The sequence below is a fragment of the Hippopotamus amphibius genome, chromosome 9 (genome assembly GCF_030028045.1).
Source record: "Hippopotamus amphibius kiboko isolate mHipAmp2 chromosome 9, mHipAmp2.hap2, whole genome shotgun sequence".
Taxonomy (NCBI): Eukaryota; Metazoa; Chordata; class Mammalia; order Artiodactyla; family Hippopotamidae; genus Hippopotamus; species Hippopotamus amphibius.
The window spans coordinates 79,980,148-80,001,585 of NC_080194.1; the positions used below are offsets into that span (position 1 = coordinate 79,980,148).

At 36.7% G+C, this 21,438-nt stretch overlaps 1 protein-coding gene across 25 annotated transcripts in view; it reads left to right on the plus strand.

Annotated features, from left to right (window-relative positions):
- The window catches only part of ARHGAP32 (Rho GTPase activating protein 32), a 256,016-nt gene that overhangs the window by 200,576 nt on the left and 34,002 nt on the right, over positions 1–21,438 (plus strand). For 23 of the 25 annotated variants that reach the window (XM_057747404.1, XM_057747399.1, XM_057747406.1 and 20 more), the window contains one exon: positions 19,025–19,174. In XM_057747404.1, coding sequence (XP_057603387.1) covers positions 19,025–19,174 — 150 coding nt within the window. Of the gene's footprint in view, positions 1–2,793; positions 3,055–16,399; positions 16,544–19,024; positions 19,175–21,438 lie in introns of those variants that run through there. The other 2 variants (XM_057747422.1, XM_057747421.1) reach the window with 2 other exon arrangements.

Consider the following 21,438-nt stretch of genomic DNA (forward strand, 5'->3'; position numbering starts at 1 on the left):
TCTCTCACTTCATCCCAGCTTCCCCTCCCCGCCCCCGCCCCCACAACCTTGTGTCCTCCAATCCATTCTCTGCATCTGCATCCTTATTCTTGTCTTGTCACTGGGTTTATCAGTACTATTTTTGTTTTAGATGCTGTATATATGAGTTAGCATACAATATTTGTTTTTCTCTTTCATTTAAAATTAAATGAGAAGGAACTTCCTAAGTGGCGCAGTGGGCAAGAATCCGCCTGTCAATGCAGGGGACACAGGTTCGATCCCTGCCCCAGGAAGATACCACATGCCATGGAGGAACTAAGCCCTTGTGCCACAACTATTGAGCCTGCGCTCTAGAGCCCATGAGCCACAGCTGTTGAGCCCATGTGCTGCAACTACTGAAGCCCACGCGCCTAGAGCCCGTGCTCTGCAACAAGAGAGGCTACCGCAATGAGGAGCCCGCGCAGCACAATGAAGAGTAGCCCCCAGCTCGCTGCAACTAGAGAAAGCCCATGTGCAGCAACAAAGACCCAACACAGCCAATTAAATAAATAAATTAATTAATTAGTTAAAAAAATTAGATGGGAAGACATTAAAAGGTTTGAGCAGAGCTGTTTGAGCTGCCTCACCTTAGGTAAAGGATCACCTTGGTTGCTGTGTTCAGAATAGGATAGGACATGGGTGGAGGCCATTGTGATGAGCCCACCAAGAGATGATGGTGGCATAGACCAAGAGGGTAGCTGCAGAAGGAGTGGGATCTGATTCTGGATCTGTTTTTGGCCATGAAACTGGCAAAATTTACAGACATACTGTCAAGAGTTTGAATAATTCAGGTAATCTTTATGATAGAATGATTGGAAGGTAGCCTTTGTCTTTCCAGGGAATTCTCCTGTTGCCCACACTACCCACGCAGATACATCATCATTCTTCGCAGGATAACCTCCATTTTGTTAAATACAAAAGAAAAATAACACGTGGCTTCTCCTGTGCCATCAGCAGTCATTAGAAGACAGAGCATAATGCTTTTCAGTCAGCCATATTGTTTAACTTTTTATTTTGGAATAATTACAGTCTCAAAAGTTACCAGAATAGTACAGAGAGGTCCCATATACTCAAAACCCATCTTCTCCAAGTTGTAACACCATATATAACTATACTGTACATTATCAAAGCCAGGAAATCAACATTGTCACAATGCAGTGAACTAGATTACAGACATCACTCCATTTTCACCAGTGTTTGCACACACTCATATTCTTATCCTGTATTTTTCTGTGGCACAGAGCCCAGCCTTTATGTTTCAGGTGAGGGTTATTCTGTCATTCTCCTCTGGCCTATGTTAGGTAGCACGAGAGGCTTAATGAGTTGTACTGAGTATTCCCCCAAATGGCTTTTCTGCATCATGGACTCCCCTTCTCTTTCCCCCTTCTTATCCTCTCTCCTTCCTCATTCTCTCGCCCTCCCTTGCTGCCTTCAGTGTTAAGGAAGGGGTAGGAGGAGGGGTGGCTTTGCCTTCTCTACCGTGAATAAACTTTAAGAGCCTCATTTCCTATTCAACAAAATCCATAAATCCACAGCTGTTCCACTGGTAAAAATTAACATGTTTTTTTCCTGATACACACTGGAATTCTCTCTGGTCTTTCATATTGTGAAATCACATCAATTCATTGTTTTTCTTATTGTGGCCCACCATTTATCAACACTTATGTATTCAGAACTATGATCAGAGAGGAAGGAATGAACACATTTGATCAGTAGCAGATTTTGGCACGATGTGTGGTAAATACTCCCTGGGTATCTTGAATTCAACAATTCCTATTTGTTTGACCTTGGCAATTGCTTAATCCTCTGCCTTGGCTTCCTCATCTCTAAGATGGGAACAGTATTGAAATTAACTTCATAGGATTATAATGAAGACTATCTGTGGAAAGTACTTAGAATCTGTCTGGCACAGGTAACATTTTTATTTACTAAAAATAAATATCTGATCGTGGATTTACATTATTATTCGTAAAAAGTCATTTGGAACAGAAAATATGTTAATCTCTTCCAATTCATTTATTTCTTCAAATAATTCTAATTGGGTTAAAACAGAGCAGTACTGTTATTTAGTATAAATATTGAATCTTCAGTATTTATATAAGTAGAGCTACAATTGTAACATTTGGGCAGTATAGTAAGGAGGGGGTCATAATAAGGAAAATTCTGGATTCTTTTTTGTATTGAAGTATAGGTGATTTATAATGTGTAATTCTGGATTTTTAATTCTGAAAAAAAATTCAGATTTTAAAACTTTATTTGCATATTAAAAATTGTTCATTCCAATCTCAGAATTTTTCACACAGAGGCAGTATAAATTGATAATTTTTTTTTGTCAGGCTAAGTAGAAAACAATCACAGCTCATTATCAGCAAAGATATTCAAAGTTATATTTTCCTAGCCTGTTGCTGCCAGTTTAATGATAAAGCCTTTTACAGACAATACTTCCTGCTTGATCAGTTACTTTTCTTATTTTATTTGGGTGTAAATATCATTTGTATAGTATACATTGTCTCCCATGTGGATAGCAAATATACGTAACTGAATAGTAAGTGTCTTTTTAAAAAATTAAAGACTTAATTAAACATCAATTTCGTACTGGTGTTTTCTGAATAGAAAACATGCACCTGTGTGAAGTTGGTGGGTGGAGTTACACTGGTGAAGCCTGTTCTGCAAGTGTGGCTTGGGCTGGGGCGGTTCTGCTGTGTTGCAAAGCAGGATGTGCAGAGAGAGGATTAAGCTCCTGCAGGGGAGAGCTGTCATGCATATGCAAGCAGCTCGGCTTGATTAAGGACCAGAAACAGGGCCAAGAAAACTGCTGAAAGGGGGCCGAAAGCAGAGCTGGAACCTCAAAGTGCCATGAAGATTAGACTTGAAGTTATCCCGTGGTGAATAAGGTCTGAGCCAGTGTGATTGTGATTCATTCGGCATGCTTTTGCAAGGATTGCAGAGCTGTGGTATCCTGTCAAATCTACTGCTAAGTGCACTCATTTGGAATAATTTTAATTATTGATCCTAAAACCTGTGCCACAGCAAGAGGTAAGGACATCTCAATCAATTATTCAAGTATTTGAATCCAGCAATACTCAGAATATTTCACTGAGACTATCTTTATATTTGGGCACATGTTTCCTTGGATGCTTTTAGGTGAGTGGTTAATTATTTAGTTATCCAAAAATTGAATAATTGGACTTTAACATTTGTCATGTTTGTAGAGAGATGATCATTTTCTCAAGTAGATTGTACTGTGTAGATATTATCTCTTACTTTCCTAGTTTCAGGAAATACTCATTTTAAAATTTCAAATCAGCTTATTTCTTAATGCTTTCTAGACCTCAGGTTAATGTACAAAAGTTTGCATATTTAAAAGAACATACCTTTGTTTCATAAGCAACAAGTATATATCATATTTAAAAATTTTTCCCTGCTGGGTAAATAACATCTGAATTATTGACTAATAGAAAAATAGCACTGATTTACTATGAAGAATTTGGTAGACTGTATAAAGAGACTGTTGAAATTAGCACAAGGAAGTAACCCTTCTGCCCTTTTATCTTCAAGTATTAATTTTTCCTCCTCATTTGCATTAGTAAGGCTAACTATCTGTAGCCATGATATATTTGTATTAACTCTTTTTTCCTCTTGCAAAGATTTTCTTACCCTTAGGGTAGTATTCCATATTTATATGGTGCTTCTTCAGATCTTGGTTATAAATTCTTTTCATTAACATAACATGGAGACCACAATTTTCTCTGAATCACACATTAGCCCTGTTAAGAGGCTGAACATTTTTCTTTTTACTACTGTTTAAATAATATTGATATTTTAATTTTCAAAACCACTAATGGGGGAACCTCAGAATTTAGAGCTCTTTTTCACTGTCAGCTTTTAAAGAAGCACCAGTTGCTCATATGATAACGGTTTGAGACTGTAACTTCTCTTTTTTAACATATTATGTAGTACTATATGATATTCAGTAGGAGAGAGCAGAAATATAAAGTTTCTTAGGTTAAGTTTACACATAAGACAGTTGTAGGGGGAAGAACTAGAAAGTGACCATGTGTTTGTGTGCACATTTCTTTAGTGATCTCAGCCCTGAATTTAGGGGGTACAACTAGATGTGAACAAACCTGGTTTGGAAAGTTGACTTAGGTTCTGATTAGCCCTGTACCATTTCTAAAAGTGTTCAGAGAAATTATCGTGGTGAAATTTATTTTTATTGACACTTACTGAGTTAAGTGGTTGCAATATGTAATTTCATGTAAGCATTGTAGTAACCCTGAGTGATGGTATTATTATTGTCCTTCTCATCATGTCTTTGAGGGAATTGAGACTTAAATAGGTCATCTGCTCAAGACCTTACAAGTTGGGAAGTGAATAGAGAGTGGATTCAAGCCCTTAGGTCTGTCTGACTCCAAGGCCCATTTTCTTATTTCACGTGCCAGAGGTCAAGTGTTTTGTAGGGCAGGCTCCTAAGACTTCTGCCTTTAAATAAAGTTCTGTCTTCTTCAAATACAGAAACTTTCCCCTCCAGCTCCTAAAAAAAAAAAAAGGCGGGGGTGGGTGAATGGGTAGGGGAACCAACCCACAAAAACAAACAAAACCCACCCTGATCATATCAGTGTTCCACACCAAACTCCATAACTTAATAAAGTGCAGAGAGTTGTTTCACATCAAAGTGAATATGATTGCATTTTAATCTAATTTTAAAAAGGAAAAAATTTCAAGAAAAGAATTTTCACACTGTTAAGATTAAGGTTCTGCATGTTCAGATTTCTAGAACTTCGTGTAGTATTTTTATAGTTTGCTTATCTTTGATGTTATTGAATTCCTAAGAATATATAGTTATTATAATTTAATTTTTATAAGAGAGATATATAAATGTGTTCTCTTAAAATAGTACTAGTATTTAAGCTTCATATCAAATAGTACTAGTTCATCCTGGAAAAATAAGAGCCCAGATTATTTAAAAATCCTTAACAGAGATGCTTCTATAGTCTTTTTATTATAACCCATTCCAGTATTAGAATCCTTTAGTGTCAGGAATTTATATCCACCTCATGTTTCCTCCTACTCTCCTCTGCTAAAATGCAAATCTTTTTGTTCTGTATTTAGAAATGAAATTAGTCAGAGTCTTTTATATAATAACTGAGGGGGTAAAGTCACCAAGTTAAAAAATTTTTTTACTTTGTGCAGAGTTGAGGAACAAAACCAATCACATTTATTGTTTTAATTTGTAATTTAAAATTTTAAATAAAAATCAGTATCAGTGTTAGCGAGAAAAATGTAAAATTTACTTATATTACTCTGAAGTCACTTAAGCTAAATTTGAGCCTTCTTTAATGTTCATTACTGAAATTCGTAGCTCCTAGAAAAGTGAATGTATAATGTAAATAATAAGCGTTATTGTAACCTGATGCCCATTTTCCCGAGGGAACTGTGATTTTTAAAGCTCTGACATAGCACACACTTTTGTGGTTTGTCACACTGTTCATGTCCTGCTCTACGAAAAGCAGCCGCATGAGATTGCTTTGGTTTCATTCTTAACCCTGAAAAAGAGATGTATTTTTCTTGAAATACTCGAATATTTTAGTTAACCACAGGCATGCTATTCCACATAAGAGCTGTGTTGGATATTCTGAAGAGAAGCAGTTTGTTGCCAGTTTTCTGCTTCTCTTTTTCCAAATGAATTGTTATCTCCCCTGTGTCTTAAAGCTCTTCTCTAAGATTTACTACAGATTTATTTTCTAGATCTATTACTGTCATCCGTTTGCGTCATCCGTTTGCATTCCTGTCAGGAGTGCCTTTTGAAATGCCTCCTCTTCTCTCTTATGAGTAAATGGAAGCCTCTTTGACTTATGTAACTGTTAGTAGCTTTACAATTTTTCAAACAGGAGTCATTACTGTCAGTGCTATTTTAAATTCAGTATTGCATGTACATGACATTTCTCAAATACCTGGTTTCCTCCCCTTGAGGTTGGAATGTACAGATAGCAAAATGGTTACTTACAGTCGTCCACATTCCACAGCCTCATCCCCGGGCTGGTCCCAGATATTACCCTGGCAGCTGTTACACACATCAGAGAACTGTGCTTTTTCTCTTCCTTCCGAAATTGTTTGTGATATATTGATCAAAAATGATTCTGTACTTTCTTATTCGGTAATAACTTCAACAGTATGTTAAGATTTAATACTCAAATTTATCTACATATTTTCTTGAACATCTGCTTTGGGATGGGTGGGGGTCAGTGAGACCCCATGCTGAAACTGCTTTATTCCTGCTTTAAAAATTAGAAGAAAACTCAGTAGGTCTTAGACAGTGAGGATTTTGCATTTTGAGTATCAACCTGGTAGAATATAAGTTTTCAGAAATTCAGAATGTATAGATAATATTTACCTTTTTTTCTCTTACTACAGTGAATTCCTGAAACCTAGTTCAAAAATTAATCTTTATAAAGTACATGGCATTTTCTAGTAAGAACATGGCCATTGTAGTGTTCAGCAGGGACTTGCTAGCAAATAAATCAAAGAAACAATAATGTATCAGGATCAACAACTGAATGTCTTTACCAATTAAAGATAGTACACTTATGCTTCAAGTTCTGGAAATAGTTTAAGCATGTTGCATAAATTAGTTATATAAGGACTCCTAAATTTTCATGGAGAAAAATAAAATAATTTAATTTAAAGCAGTTTAACCTGTGCTTAACGTAATATATTATATATGAAATAATAACATTTAACAATGATCTTTCTATTTTAAATTTATAGCAGCCTTTTCCAAGATAATTTAGAAAGCTGAATTTATTTCTTTTTGATACAGCTCTCCGGTGAAGTTTTAAACTATGTCCTTTTTTCCTCCTGATAAATTTTCCTAAAGCAAAGACATTTCCCAAAGACTCTAGAGCTTTCTATGCTGCTCTGACTTTTTGCTTTCACAGAGTGTTTCTTGATGCCTCAGGTATTTTCACTTAAATCTAGAATTCATAAATTGCCTGGTTAACCTTCTCATTTTTCATATTATTAAACTGAAATCTAAACTGGTTAATTACCTTGTCTAAAATTTTACAGCATGTTATTGGCTAAATCAGGACTTAAACCATACCTCCACATTCCTGGTGCAGTATGCTTTCACTTTTCATTCTTGGCCAATAATAGGCATGTTTGGATGGATGAGCTTCATTAGACTGTTTTATTATTGGGAAGACCTAAAAGCTTTCAATTGCTAAGCCATTGGTTCAGTATTTCTAAATCTTCAAATAGAATATTTTTACCACATACAAAAGCTGTATATTTAGATATTACAGAATAGCACCAAGTAAACTAAAGAAAAGAAATTGAAATATGAGGATTAGGTCATCTTGATAATTAGAGCTGGATACATAGAGGAAAGGTGTAAAATATCATTCTGATAACCTTATTATATTTCAAAGTCATTACATTGAATGTAATGGGAGATTAATCAGATTTTATTTAGTATACCTCTCCTGACATACAGGAGAAAAATCTAATGATCAGATACTAGTTTGTATTTTGAGTTTAAATCATTTAGAGTGTGAGGCTAACAGAAACTGAATTTAAATTAGTTAGCATATGTAAAGCACCGGAGCATAGTAGGTACTCTATAAATATTACCTATACTGTAATATTGTGATATTACTGTAATTTCTAGATTTTCCTTCAGTTTTCATTGGTGATCTGGTTTAGGATTCAATTTATCTTTTTCTTCATCCTGCCTTTTTAGAACTGGGAACAGGCCAGTGAGTAGAGCCAGGAGGAGGACAGATCTAGCAAGATAGACCAGAAGATTTACAGAGATAAAAATAGAATCAGTGACAGACTTTCTTAGATGTGTCCTTATTCCATCAAATAAAAACCTACTCTGAGTTGGGTTTGCAGGAAACTCTTCAATTCTGATTTGGATGGTGTTTTTTGTAAGACTGAAAAATTAAACACATCATCAGAATTATTTGGGTGTGTTTTCAGTCATTGGCTTAAAGAACTTCCTTTATATCATTATTCATCCTTTTGCTTTATTTATATTAAAGCTCTTCTATATTATGAAAAAGGAAAAGTTACAAGAGGTTCTATATTTCAGTTACTGGAAAACATGTTTTTAATTCAGTTTGTTTAATATTTGAGTCACATATAATCATGATCATCTAGTAAAAGTTTGTCAAATTATTATTCTTGTGAATCAGTTTAACTTCCAAGTCTGTTTATTTTCAAGTAAAAGCTTTGTTGGTTTAGTTTAAAACTAATTTAATTGACATACTCAAATCTATAAACTAAATAAGAATTATATTTTTCCCAGCATGAGTGCTGACTAAACTGGTTCAAAAGCTATGTTTCCGAGTTGCCTACAGATCCTTTCAGGACATATGACAGTGCATGCTAAAAATAAGTTAATTTTGGCATCTCTTCCCAATATCCCTTTTAATAAATTTGAAAATGATAAGTAACACAGTTTACTTCAGCTGTTTGATTAAGACTAAATATAAATCATGTCATATTTCTTTACTGCCTTTTTTAAAAAACGTATTCATTCATTCATTCTTTCATTTGGCTGTGTTGAGTCTTTGTTGCTGTGCGCAGGCTTTCTGTGGTTGCAGCAAGTGGGGGCTACTCCTCGTTGCGGCACTCGGGCTTCTCGCTGTAATGGCCTCTCTTGTTGCAGAGCACGGGCTCTTAAGCATGCAGGCTTCAGTAGTTGTGGCATGTGGGCTCAGTAGTTGTGGCACACGGGCTTAGTTGCTCCATGGCATATGGGAATCTTCCAGACCAGGCATCAAACTCGTGTCCCCTGCATTGGCAGGCAGATTCTTAACCACTGCACCACCAGGGAAGTCCCTCTTTGCTGCTTTTTAAGGCATCAGCAACCTATTACAGTTTTTCTGTTTTTAGAATTCTTTGTCTATACTTGTACCCTATAGAATTGTTTTATGTTTGTGTTCCTTTATTGAAAGGCACATCTAATATGTTTATAGGATTCCTATGTTTATTACAATTTCTAAGAGGGAATTTTGCCTTGGCTTAAGGCTTTAGTTTTTTAAGTTGCCATATGCCTTCTTCAGTCTTTTGTACTCATTTACATCCCTGGAAGTATACAGGGCAAGTAGGAGTAAAGGAGATTAATCACATAAGTATAAAAGCAAGACTTTAAAAGTGCATATAGTTTGTCACATTCAAAATTTTAAAATTAAACAAGACAAACTAAATGATTATCTTAATAAATACAGAGAAATCATTAGATAAATGTCTGTACTTGTTCATTTTATGTATCTTGACAATTAAGAATAGGGAGTTGTTTTAGTCTATTTAAGGTTTCTACCCCAGAACCCAAGAAAATATTATTCTTAATGGTGAGACACAAGAAGCAGTCTATTTAAAGTCAAGAACAAGATCATCATTTATTCACAGTTCAGTGAAATTAGACAAAAAGAAATGGAAAGGAAGAAATATTCTTCTACAAATCCGGAAGAATCTACTGTCATTATTAGAAGTAATAACAAGTTGAGCAAGGTTGCTGAGTGAAAGACAAATAATACAGTGACAACAGTAGTACCTAATATTTATTAAATTTTTTTTTCTGTCCAGCAGAAAAAAAGTGCTTTATATTTAATTCTCACAGCAATCCTGTTAGGTAGTTCCTATCTTTAACTTCTTCATAGATGAGGAAAGCAGGGTCTAGGAATGAGGTGCCTTGTCCACAGTCATACAGCTGGAGGTCGCAGAGGCATGACTGGAACCCCAGTAGTCTTGACACACTCTGCTAATTGTGTTTCTATATGCCAGTAATAAATTCTTAGAAACTGTCGTTTAGAAAATAGTACCACTTACAAATAGCAATGAAAACCATAAAGTTCCTAAGAATAGCTATAACAAAAGGAAGACCTTTATGGAGAAAGATTAGAAAAATTTACTGACGGACAGAAAAGAATCTTAAATAAATGGAGAGATATACTGTGTTTGTGGTCAGGAAGGCTCAATATTGAAGTCAGTTTTCCTTTAAAATAATCTGTGATTCAGTGCAGCTTCAATCAAATTCCCCCTAATTTTTTTCCCTCCTGTAATTAGAGAAAGCAGATGCTAAAATTTACATGAAAACTTAAAGGGCTAAAACTATAAAGACAGTTTTCAAGAATAAGAAAAAGTGGAGGGACTCATTTTTCTAGGTGTTAAGACCTATAAAATGCTAGAAATTAAGAAAATGAGGAATTGATGAAGAGACCGACAGAATTGAGAGCACTCAGAAAGAGACCCCTCATACACTATACACGTTTTCCATATGAGAATTAACCTTACAAATCAGTGGAGAAAGGATTATCCAGTAAAAGGTGAGGAGATAATTGGTTGTGCATAAAGACAAAAATAGTGTGATTACATCTCTGTCTTATCCTAAACATACAAAAAAGTTAAAAGTCAATTAAAAACCTTAAAAAACTGAAAACGTTTTAGGAAATAAAAGGTTTAAAAGAAATACGGCAGTATATTTATGACCTCAGGTAAGGAAAGATATCCTAAAGCATGGAGACCATACACAAAGACATGCTTAGAAATTTGTACAATACAAGATAAGCTAAAGACTGGGAGAACATGTTTGTAACATAAGTAACTGACAGGGGACTTATTTCCATATTATATAAAGGATTCTTGCCCATCAGTAAGAAAAAAACCAAATAGTAAAATGGGCCAAGGATGTGAACAGTTATTTCACGAAGAGGAAGACTGAATAACCAATGAACATGAAACAGTGCCTAAACTCATTAGCAAGCACCGAAATGTACTTTAAAGTAGAATAAAATTTCATAATGATCAGACTGACAAAAATGAAAAAGTCCGACAGACCTAAATAGGACAAAGAAATGAAGAATGAAACCCAAAATTACGTGCTGTGGAAATGTTACGTTGGTAGTCACTTTGGAGAATATTTTAGCAAAACTGGATATGGTTGAAAAGTAACATTCTCAACAACCCAGTAGTCCTACTCCCCAGCATGAGCAGTGCCGGAGAAGTTCTCTCACCTGTGCCAGGAGACCCCAGATTGCTCAGTGTAGTACTGATTGTAATACCAAAAACTCGGAAACTTTCTGAATGACAGTGAACAGAATGGGCGTACAGTTGTAGCATATACTTACAGGGGAATAATACTATAATGCAGTTAAAATGAATATACTGAGCCATAATTATATATTCTCAAGATAGGTAACTTTGAAGAAGATTTGATGTAATCTGATTCCATTTCTGCAAATCTTAAAAACATGCAAAATGATAATATATATTACTTACGGCTACATACGTGTATAGCTAAAGTATAAAAACATGCATGGAAATGATGACACAAATCACAGCAGTATCTTTTTGGATCCATCCCCTAAAGTAATGGAAATAAAAACAAAAATAAACAAATGGCACCTAATTTAACTTAAAAGCTTTTGCACAGCAAGGAAACCATAGACAAAATGAAAAGACAACCTATAGTATGGGAGAAAGTATTCGCTGCTTTTGTTTTTATGTGTCAGGTAGGTTGATTACGTTTCCCTACCTTGGAGAAGTGGCCTTTTGTAGGTGGTGTCCTTGGTGTCTCCTCTCATCACCAGAACTGTATGCTCTGGGGGTGCCCCCTGTGTGGGCTGTGTGGTCTTCTCTTTTGGCAGGATGACTACCGTGGGCAGTCTGGTAGGCTTGATTGATCCTGGGTTCGGTTGGCTGCCAGCCACTGGTTGGTGGGGTCGGGTCACAAGTGGCTGACTGTGGAAACCTGTGGGGGCCTGGGGCTAGTGCTGGCTCACTGGTGAGCAGAGTCAGGGTTCAGGAGACTTGAATCTGCTGTTGCCTGCTCACTTGTGGGTCAGACCAGGTCCTGGGACTAGTGCTGGTCTCCTGTCAGGCAGAACTGGGTCCTGGGTTCTGGTTGCAGAGCCCAGGAGTCCTAGATCTGGTGTCAGATGGCTGGTGAGTGGGGCCAGGCCCAGGGGATTCTGGACCTGTTGCCTGCCCTCTGCTGGTTGAAATTGGGTCCTGGAGTCTCTTTCTGGAGGTCCCTGGGGGTCCCAGGTTTATTGTGTGTGCACTATTGTGTGAGATGGGGTTCTGGGGCCTCTGGTGGGCCTGGCTATGTCTAGGGGCAGCTGTGGGGTTTGGGAGGCAGTCTGTCTGTTGGTGGGTGAGGCTGTTTCCACACGCAGTTAGTTGCTTGGTTTGATGTGTCCCAGCACCGGCGCCTATAGGCTGACAAGCTAGAGGGAGGATTCCGGAATGGTGCTTGCCAGCACCAGTGTCCAGTTGGTAGACTGGATTCCCCAAGATAGCTGCCACCTGTGTCTGTGCCCCCAGGGGAGCTGCAGTTGCCTCCTGCCTCTCTGGGATGCTCTCCAAGATTAGTAGGCACGTCTGATCCACGCTCCTTTCAAATTACTGCTTCTGCCCTGGGTCCTGGAGGATGTGAGATGTTGTGTGTGCCTTTTAAGAGTAGAGTCTCTATTTCCCCTAGCCCTCCAGGACTTCCAAAAATAAGCCCTCCTGGACTTCAAAGCCAAATGCTCTGGGGGCTTGTTTTCCTGGTGCAGGACTCCTGAGCTGGGGAGCCCAGCATTGGGGCTTGGACTTCTCACTTCTTTGGTAGAACCTCCGCAGTCATTACTGTTCTCCTGTTTGCGGTTTGTCCACCCCGAGGGTTTGACTGTATTGTAGCTCCACCCCTCCTACCCATCTCGCTGTGGTCCGTCCGTCCTTCCTTCCTTCCTTCCTTCCTTCCTTCCTTCCTTCCTTCCTTCCTTCCTTCCTTCCTCCCTCCCTCCCTCCCTCCCTCCCTCCCTCCCTCTCTCTCTCTCTCTCTCTTTCTTTCTTTCTTTCTTTCTTTCTTTCTTTCTTTCATTCTTTCATTCTTTCTTTCTTCTTTAGGTCTTTATTGGAGTATAATTGCTTTACAGTGTTGTGCCAGTTTCCACTGTACAACAAAGTAAATCAGCTGTATTTATACATATACCAATAGCCCTCCCTCTTGAGCCTCCCTCCCACCCTCCCTGTCCCACCCCTCTAAGTCATCACCAGTCATCGAGTTGATCTCCCTGTGTTATGCAGCAGCTTCCCACTAGCCGTCTATTTTACGTTTGGTAGTGTATATATGTCAGTGCTATTCTTTCACTTCGTCCCAGCTTCCCCTTCCCTGCCATGTCCTCAAGTCCTTTCTCTACATCTGCATCTTTATTCTTGCCCTGCCACTGGGTTCATCAGTACCGTTTTTTTAGATTCCATATGTATGCGTTAGCATACAGTATTTGTTTTTCTTTTTCTGACTTACTTCGCTCTGTGTGACAGTCTCTAGGTCCATCCACATCTCTACAAATGACCCAATTTCGTTCCTTTTTATGGCTGAGTAATAGTCCATTGAATATATGTGCCACATCTTCTTTATCCATTCATCTGTTGGGAGACATTTAGGTTGCTTTCATGTCCTGGCTATTGTAAATAGTGCTGCAATGAACATTAGTTCCTTCTTTTTTTTTTTTTTTTAATTTTTATTTATTTATTTATTTATTTTATTGGCTGTGTTGGGTCTTTTTTGCTGTGCGCGGGCTTTCTTTTAGTTGCGGTGAGTGGGGGCTACTCTTCGCTGTGGTGCGCAGGCTCCTCATTGAGGTGGCTTCTCTTGTTGTGGAGCACGGGCTCTAGGCTCGTGGGCTTCAGTAGTTGCAGCACATGGGCTCAATAGTTGTGGCTCACGGGCTCTAAAGCGCAGGCTCAATAGTTGTGGCGCATGGGCTTAGCTGCTCCGCGGCACGTGGGATCTTCCTGGGGCAGGAATCGAACCCGTGTCCCCTGCATTGGCAGGCGGATTCTTAACCACTGCGCCACCTAGGAAGCCCTGGTTCCTTCTTTATATCTTTAGTTGTAAATCATTTCTGGTAGGGTTCTGGTCTCTTTCATCAATGATTGTTCTGCAAATAGTTGTAATTCCGGGGTGCCCGTGAGAGGAGGTGAGATTAGAGTCTTTCTACACCATCTTGGCTGATCTCGAAGAGCAGAATTTTTTAGAAAACTAGTCTGTGTATATAATAACAAAGTAAGGGGAAAATCAATTTGACATTGCTTAGAGAAAAATCCTTTCTCCATATCTATTGATATGAATATATATGTTGTCATGTGTTAAATAAAAGCAAGTTTATGGAATTTTGTATTAAAATTTGAATCTTTTATATTTGTTTAACATAAAATATTTCAAAGTATGCGACAGAGACAACATTTGAGAATTTATAAGACCCTTAAATATCCTGGAGTCCAATTGCCTGTATTTCTATTCCAGTCTTTTAAATTTCCATCAAATGGTCATCTAATCTGTGTTTGAAAACTTTGAACAAAAGACATGACATTGTATACAGTTATGAAATGTAAATATTACACTCATACTTTATTACACTTTAGGTTTAACCAAGATAATCTCCTCAGGTGTCATGCATCCCCCCTCTATCCTCTCACTGTGTCTGCCATTTGAATTCATTACAGATCTTAGAACTTGATGCATATAATCAAATAAACCTAATGCCCAGGCCCTTATCTGGCACAAATCATCTTCCTTTAATTTAATTTCCTGAAAAATTACTCCAAGCCCAGACTTCTCTCACATCAGTCTAGAAGATTTCTGAGACCCAATTTAGAGAACTCTGATTTAAGTGAAGTATTATGAGAAAAGGAGAATTCTTAGGGTTTTCTGGAGAAATATTATACTTGTGTAGTTAGAAACACCTGATGCCCCACTTCCCCATGTCAAGGTTCACTGTGCCCCTATAAACTGGTTGTTGGTATCATAAAGATTTACCTTGGAGACACTAAGTTGAGTGTCATACTGCTAAAGCTTTTAACTGCTGGAAGAACTGGTCTGGTTGAGTCTGTGTCAAGTTTGAAAGAAGATTGCAAGTGTGAAATCTTGTCTGATATGGAAGAAGGTAGCCTTTTGGCATGTGTTGCATTTGAACTCTAGAGTAGGGAATTTGAATACACAGTGGTATGATTTGCTTTTGTCTAAGTACTGTTTTATGTTTTATTTTTTATGCATTTTATCTGTGGAAATGTCGTTATTTTCATTTCTCTGACCCATCCTATTTGGTGGACCTTAACCCTAACATACTTCCCGCTGCATTCCAGGGTTCCTTTGCTGAAGTGGGTTTGTAAGCACTTGCCTGTCTAAAGCCAGTCCCCCATTTTCCCTTCCTCAGTGGAAGTCTCCTGATGTCACTGACAGTATTCCATACTTCTCTTCCTCAAAAGGCAGTTTTACTAAGTAGTTTACTAGTCTGTTACAAGAAAATGGGTGAGGGCAGTGTAGTGTCCAAAAGAAACTTCTTTCAGCCATTTTATTGTCTAAGAAATGGGAAGAAAATATAAAGTGAAGAAAAAATTCATATGAAGAAATATTTACATTTGAAAGTGTTATTAGATCTTCAAATTTGGCTGTAACTACACTGAGTGTTTTTATTAGTTTCAATTTCCAGTGCCATGAAATTTGTCTATCTGCTAGATAATTGGTTATTTAATTATGGATGCCAGATTTTTTCACCAGAACTATTTCTAAATTGGAATGCCAATTATAATAACAATAACAACACTAAAACCGTGTAGAATATAGTTTAATCTTCCTTTGAAAACTTAGAAATTATTTAAGATTGTATGTCTAGTCACCATAAGGAATATTATTTATTTTAGTATCTCATGTTGGGATATAGGTTGGCAGGAAGAGACCACACCCACCCCTCATTCCCATTACAGGTTTAGATTTGAAGTTCCCAGTTTATTTAGTAGTGTTTTTTGGAAAGGTGACAGAAGCAGCGTGGCCACACCATGTAGAAGCCAGGTTGCACATATATCAGCACAATTTCCCAGAACCTTCAAGTGCCAGATGAGGGCACAGAGTTGCTAATAACACTCTCCACTGGTCTTAATTTTGTGTTATACTGCAAGCTCCTACTTGAGTCTTAGGGCATTATTTAGGAAAAATAAATATGAATGGTCTTTACCCTACAGGAAAAGATAGCCAAGTTTCCTTTTTCTTAAGCCAACCTTAGCACACCAAAGACAGAGTCAAAGCTACCAGGTGCCCTGGAAAGTCCAGTTCTACCCAGGCTGCCCTCTGACTAATGTAATTTTATTGTGTATAAGAGTTTGGTTGGAGGATCGTGAATATAAATCTATTTCCATACAGTTATTACTGAATTGTGAATGTATTTCCTGGTTATTATATAATTAATTTCAATCAATAATTCCAGATACAGTACTGCTAATTGATGTGAAAAAATCAATGTATTCCTCTCTACTTGTAGGGAGCCCAGTTCAATATGGCAAACTATCATGGCAGTTTTTTTTTTAACATTTTAGCTCCATTTGTGCTGAAAATCGTCACTCCCGTCCTTTCTTCTGGGGAGTGTTTTAAGAAGTCATAGTCGTTCTTTATGATGTTCAGATCTTTATGATGTCCCGAAGCTGGCCAGTGGGAGTCCATCCAGCTCAGTCCTTTTGACGTGGCTCCTGATGGGTATGCATGCTTCCCCTGCTTTCTGTCACAACAAAATATCCCAGCCTCACCTTGGGCTGTCAACTTGCAAAAAGGCATTTCCCAGGGAGTCCTGGTTTATTTTGATAGGGAATGGTATTTAGAAGTCCAGATCTGAGACCACAGGCATTCATGCAACTGGAATGTCATTGTTTCCAAGCCTTTTCAGTGGCTGGAGCTTAGGGAAAAATGTGTGTATATTTTAATTTTGAGTTCATGTTTGCCTTTCCAACTCATAGGGTGTTTTTTCCCTTAAATTCCTTTATTTTATTATTGTATCTCTTTTCTCTCACACAGTTGAATGGAGTTACATATTACTTGGTAGTTGCTTTGTCCCTAGAATACATCCCAGTAAACATGTGTAGTCAGTTTATCCTTTACGAGTCTTTTAAATATTGTCTCTCTGTTGACAATGTTTCCAATTTGATATGTTAGTAGATACATTTCTCAGGTTATTTTCAATCTTAGGATTTGCTTTTTTAACATTCTAAATTTATATTTGAACATGTAAAAAGAACATTAGCATAATTCAGAAGTCAAAATATATAAAAAGGTATATTCAGAACAGTCTCATCTTTTATCCCCACCCTTTCCGTACGCATTTTTATTGATTTCTGGTTTATCCTTCCAGTGTTTCTCTTCGCAAAAAGGAAGGCTCTTCTGTACACTCATGTATGTTTGTGCGAATTTGTGTGTGTATGATGTATTTATTCCATATCCTTTCTTATGCTAAATATACTGTTTCCTACCTTCCTTTTCGACTTAAGATATTCTGGGGATTGCTCCATATCAATAGGTAGAGCTCCTCCTTAAAAAAAAAAAGCCAAACAGCAATCCTCTGTGCAGATGTATCCATTAATATTCAGTCAATTTCCTATTAATGCACATTTAGGTTTCTAATACACATATTGGGTTATTTCTAAAGTAACCTTTCTAAAGTGGGTATGCTCTTCAGTGTGTTTTCATTGCATAAAATCCAGACTCTGCATTAGGATCTCTGTTGCTGGCCAGTGTGCTGTAATGTTTCATTAGCAGATAAGAGAGCATATCATTTAATTTTGTAGCAAGGATCTCAGATAAAAGTGAGGTTGTAATTCACCTAGAGTGTCACAGCATGTTAGAGATAGCATCCAAGTTATACTGACGATTCTAAGTAATTTAAGTAATAAGTATAGAAAAAAACAAATTTCCTCTTTAATCTGTGTACAGTCTAGGATGACTACCTTGTCCCTCTTTGCTCAGGACCTTCCTGGTTTTAGCACTGAAAGTCTTATGTCCCAGGAAACCTCTCAGTTATGGGCAAGCCAGTTACAATAGATCACCTTTGTACAGTTCATAGAAAATATGCTTAAGTCTATAAATAGTGTTTCCCATAAAATGTAAAGAAAGTGTTTAATTTGGTCAGAGTAACCCATCTAGTGGTCCATTTAGGCCACGAGTTAATCGCAGTACATACACAGAATTCCTGCAGGAGGATTCATCAGTTCAAGGGATTTATGATTTGGATTCACTCAAGAAACTACAGCGGGATTCAGTAAGACTCCTGTAATCATCTGCAAACCAGATAGGAGGATTGAGGCCATGTGGCTTAGTCTTCTATCCTGCACCTAATCTCTGAGTTTGTGGTAATTTATTCTATGTTGATTTTTAGAGTAATTTTCCCTACAGGCTGCACTTCTCAGCAAGTCATTTTTCTAAGGATTCGTTTGCTTTCAGATCTTCGCTGTTGTCTTTCTAACGTATAAGTCAGTGGTAATATCTTACCATGTATAATTTATTTATTTCTTTCCTTGATCTTTAAACGATTTAAGGTGACATATTTAGTATACTATAGATGAATGTTAATAGGAGATCTGATGTTTTTTTATGGGTGTGTGTGTCTTGTACTTACATAGCCATTAGTTTGTGTTCTATATCATAATGGGATTGTCTTCTTTATAAAAAGAGAAAGAGGGAGTTGTTTCTTTTTTCATTTTTACTTTCCAGATTATAAATGCTATGAAAATTTCTAACCACTAGATAAAATATTTTAGAAATTAACTGGAAATGAAGTTTCTAAATTTACACCATTTTAAGTCTTATTTATCCTAAAGCTCTCCAAAGCAACATATTAGAGTAAAACACAGGTCCCAGTCATAATCCTGTAGCATGCTTAGGTAGTATCTCGAAGATGGCTGGTTTACCACGCTTGACTTAAAAGTCACAAGTTGTAATACTTCATTTTGCTCACAATCGCATCAAATAAGATCACAGGCTGCTGAGAAGAACATGCAAAACCATGACATTATTTACAAAGCAACTATTTCTTCAACGTCTGCTGAAAATTTCCTACAGAATATAAAGTATACTTGCAATAGATTCTTTTGTAGTCAGCCTCTTGAGAGCTGCATTTCTTTTCACACTAGGTAAAAATGTGACCTCTTATCACAACTAAGGTATTTTCTCTTTATTATTATTTTTTAGTATCTAAAAAGCACGGCAAGCTCATTACTTTCTTACGCACATTCATGAAGTCTCGTCCAACAAAACAGAAGTTGAAGCAGCGTGGGATCTTGAAAGAAAGGGTGTTTGGTTGCGACCTGGGGGAGCACCTTCTGAATTCCGGTTTTGAAGGTAAAAATAAAATTTATAGTCTCATAATTTGAGTTTCTGATCTCTCCCTGTTGGTTTCCTGTAATCAATTAAAGTAGATAAGGCAAACAATACCTATTCCATGTAAGTTCGTCAGCATGTATTGACTGTTCTCAGGTACTCACCTGAGTTCTGGGATAGCTGAAAACCAAGAGGAGTCTAGGAGTGTGCTTTGGCATCAGGGATGCTTGTGATCTGTTCGGGAGGAGGAAGACATTCACACAGAGGGTGCAGTAGCTCTGCTGGTTTGCATTGTTTTCATATCTGTCCAGTTAGCTTCCTCGGCCCGTTTTCCTTCTCACAGTTTATTCTAAATGTTTATTTCTCTTTTGAAAAAAAAAAAGTCATAGTTTTGAGACTGTATATTACCAAGGACAGCCTCCCAACTTTTATAGCTAAATATTTAAATTCCTTTCTCTGTAAATTAAATTCTTATTCAAGAATTTAGTGCTTAGATGAATGGACAGTGGGAAGAATGGGTAGGAAGAAAGGAAAAATGGAGTTTTCCTTTGATTTTTTAAAAAATAGTGCTTTCCTCTACCATCTCCTTTAGATGCTAGAATGTTAAGGAAGTATCTACCTATGTTAAGTACCAGAAATAGGCGATTTGTGAAATTCTGAATCTTGATGGGAAACACCCATTATACACTTTTAAGAAGACCACTAGTGAAAACTAGTGTAAATACCAATAAATATCAAGTTCAAATTAAGGCCTTACTCATTGCCTAAAGAATACCAATATACTTATAATATGAATTTAATGCAAACTATATGATGTTTCTTCAGGGAGAAGACAGTGTTATTTTAAACAGGTGTTATTCCCAAACTGATATCAATTTAAGGCCGTTACTAACAAAACAAAAAACAAATAGACAAACAAAAACCCTGAGGATTATTTTTGCAACTAGTCAAAATGAACATGGAATAATAAGCCAATGAGAAGATCAAAGAATAGTATGGGGGCGAAATCAGTGATAGGATAAGAGACATCTAGCTTTACTGATATTAAAACAATATTCAAAATTAGAATATTATTGGTTTACAGAATGAGGTGTGACTGATGAATGAAATAGCTTGGAATGTTCAGGCATAGTTGTTCTAGATACGAATCCATGCTGATTTAAAGCCAGGTCATGAGGAGGAATTAATTATAAATACATACAGAGATATGAAATAGCAATATTGAAAAACTTAATTCTTGCTTTATGACACTGAAAGTTTCAAATGTATGAGAGAGTTAACTGCTTTAAACTGATAGAAATGTTAATATGAAACGATTTTGTTTTAAGATCAAAGAGGGAAAAAAAACATAAAGGAAGAGGGGTCCCAAATATGCAATTTCCATAATGAAAATAAGAAATGTAAAGGAAAGGTACCACAGACTGGGAGGATCATCTTTTCTTGGGTACTGTGAAATGCTTCTAATATAGTGTATGAAAATATCATTCAGATTTGTGAGAAAATTAAGCCCTTGAGTAGAAGAATGGAAAAAAGATATAAACATATAATTTTGACAAGGAGCTAAATAAATAATAAATAGTAAACAAAATACAGAAAAATGTCTATGCTTATTTGCAATCATGGAAATGTATCATTAAGTAATTTTGAGATACGATTTTATATAGGTAAACATTATTAATATAACAAAGTTGTTTTTCTAAATTATGGTATCCAGTGCCATTAAAAACAGCAGTGATTTTTACTGATAGGTAAAAATTGTTGGTTTCAGGTAGCTCTGGGAATTACTATCTTTTTGGAAAACATTTTGGCACTCCTGAGCAAGAGACCTTACAGTGTTACTTTCGTGTAGTAATTCTCCCTCAGGATTTCTCTTAAGGCTGTATTCCAATAGAAACAAAAATGTTCATTATAGCATGTATGAGAGCAAAAAAATTAAATATTCAACTTTTAGGGAAATTGCTGTATAAATTGTGAAACTCTTAAAATTGTAAATTTGAATACAGTATAGAAATTTCAAAGATGTTATAGGCATAACTTGTTATTGTGCTTCTCAGATACTGCTTTTTTTTAATAAATTGAAGATATGTGGCAACCCTGTGTTGAGAAAGTCTATCATTGCCATTTTTCCATCAGTGTTTGCTCACTTCATATCTCTGTGTCATATTTTGGTAGTTGGCACAATATTTCAAATCCTCCACCAGCAAAAAGATCGCATCTGACTGAAGGCTCAGATGATGGTTAGCATTTTTCAGCAATAAAGTATTTTTTAATTAAATGTATGTACC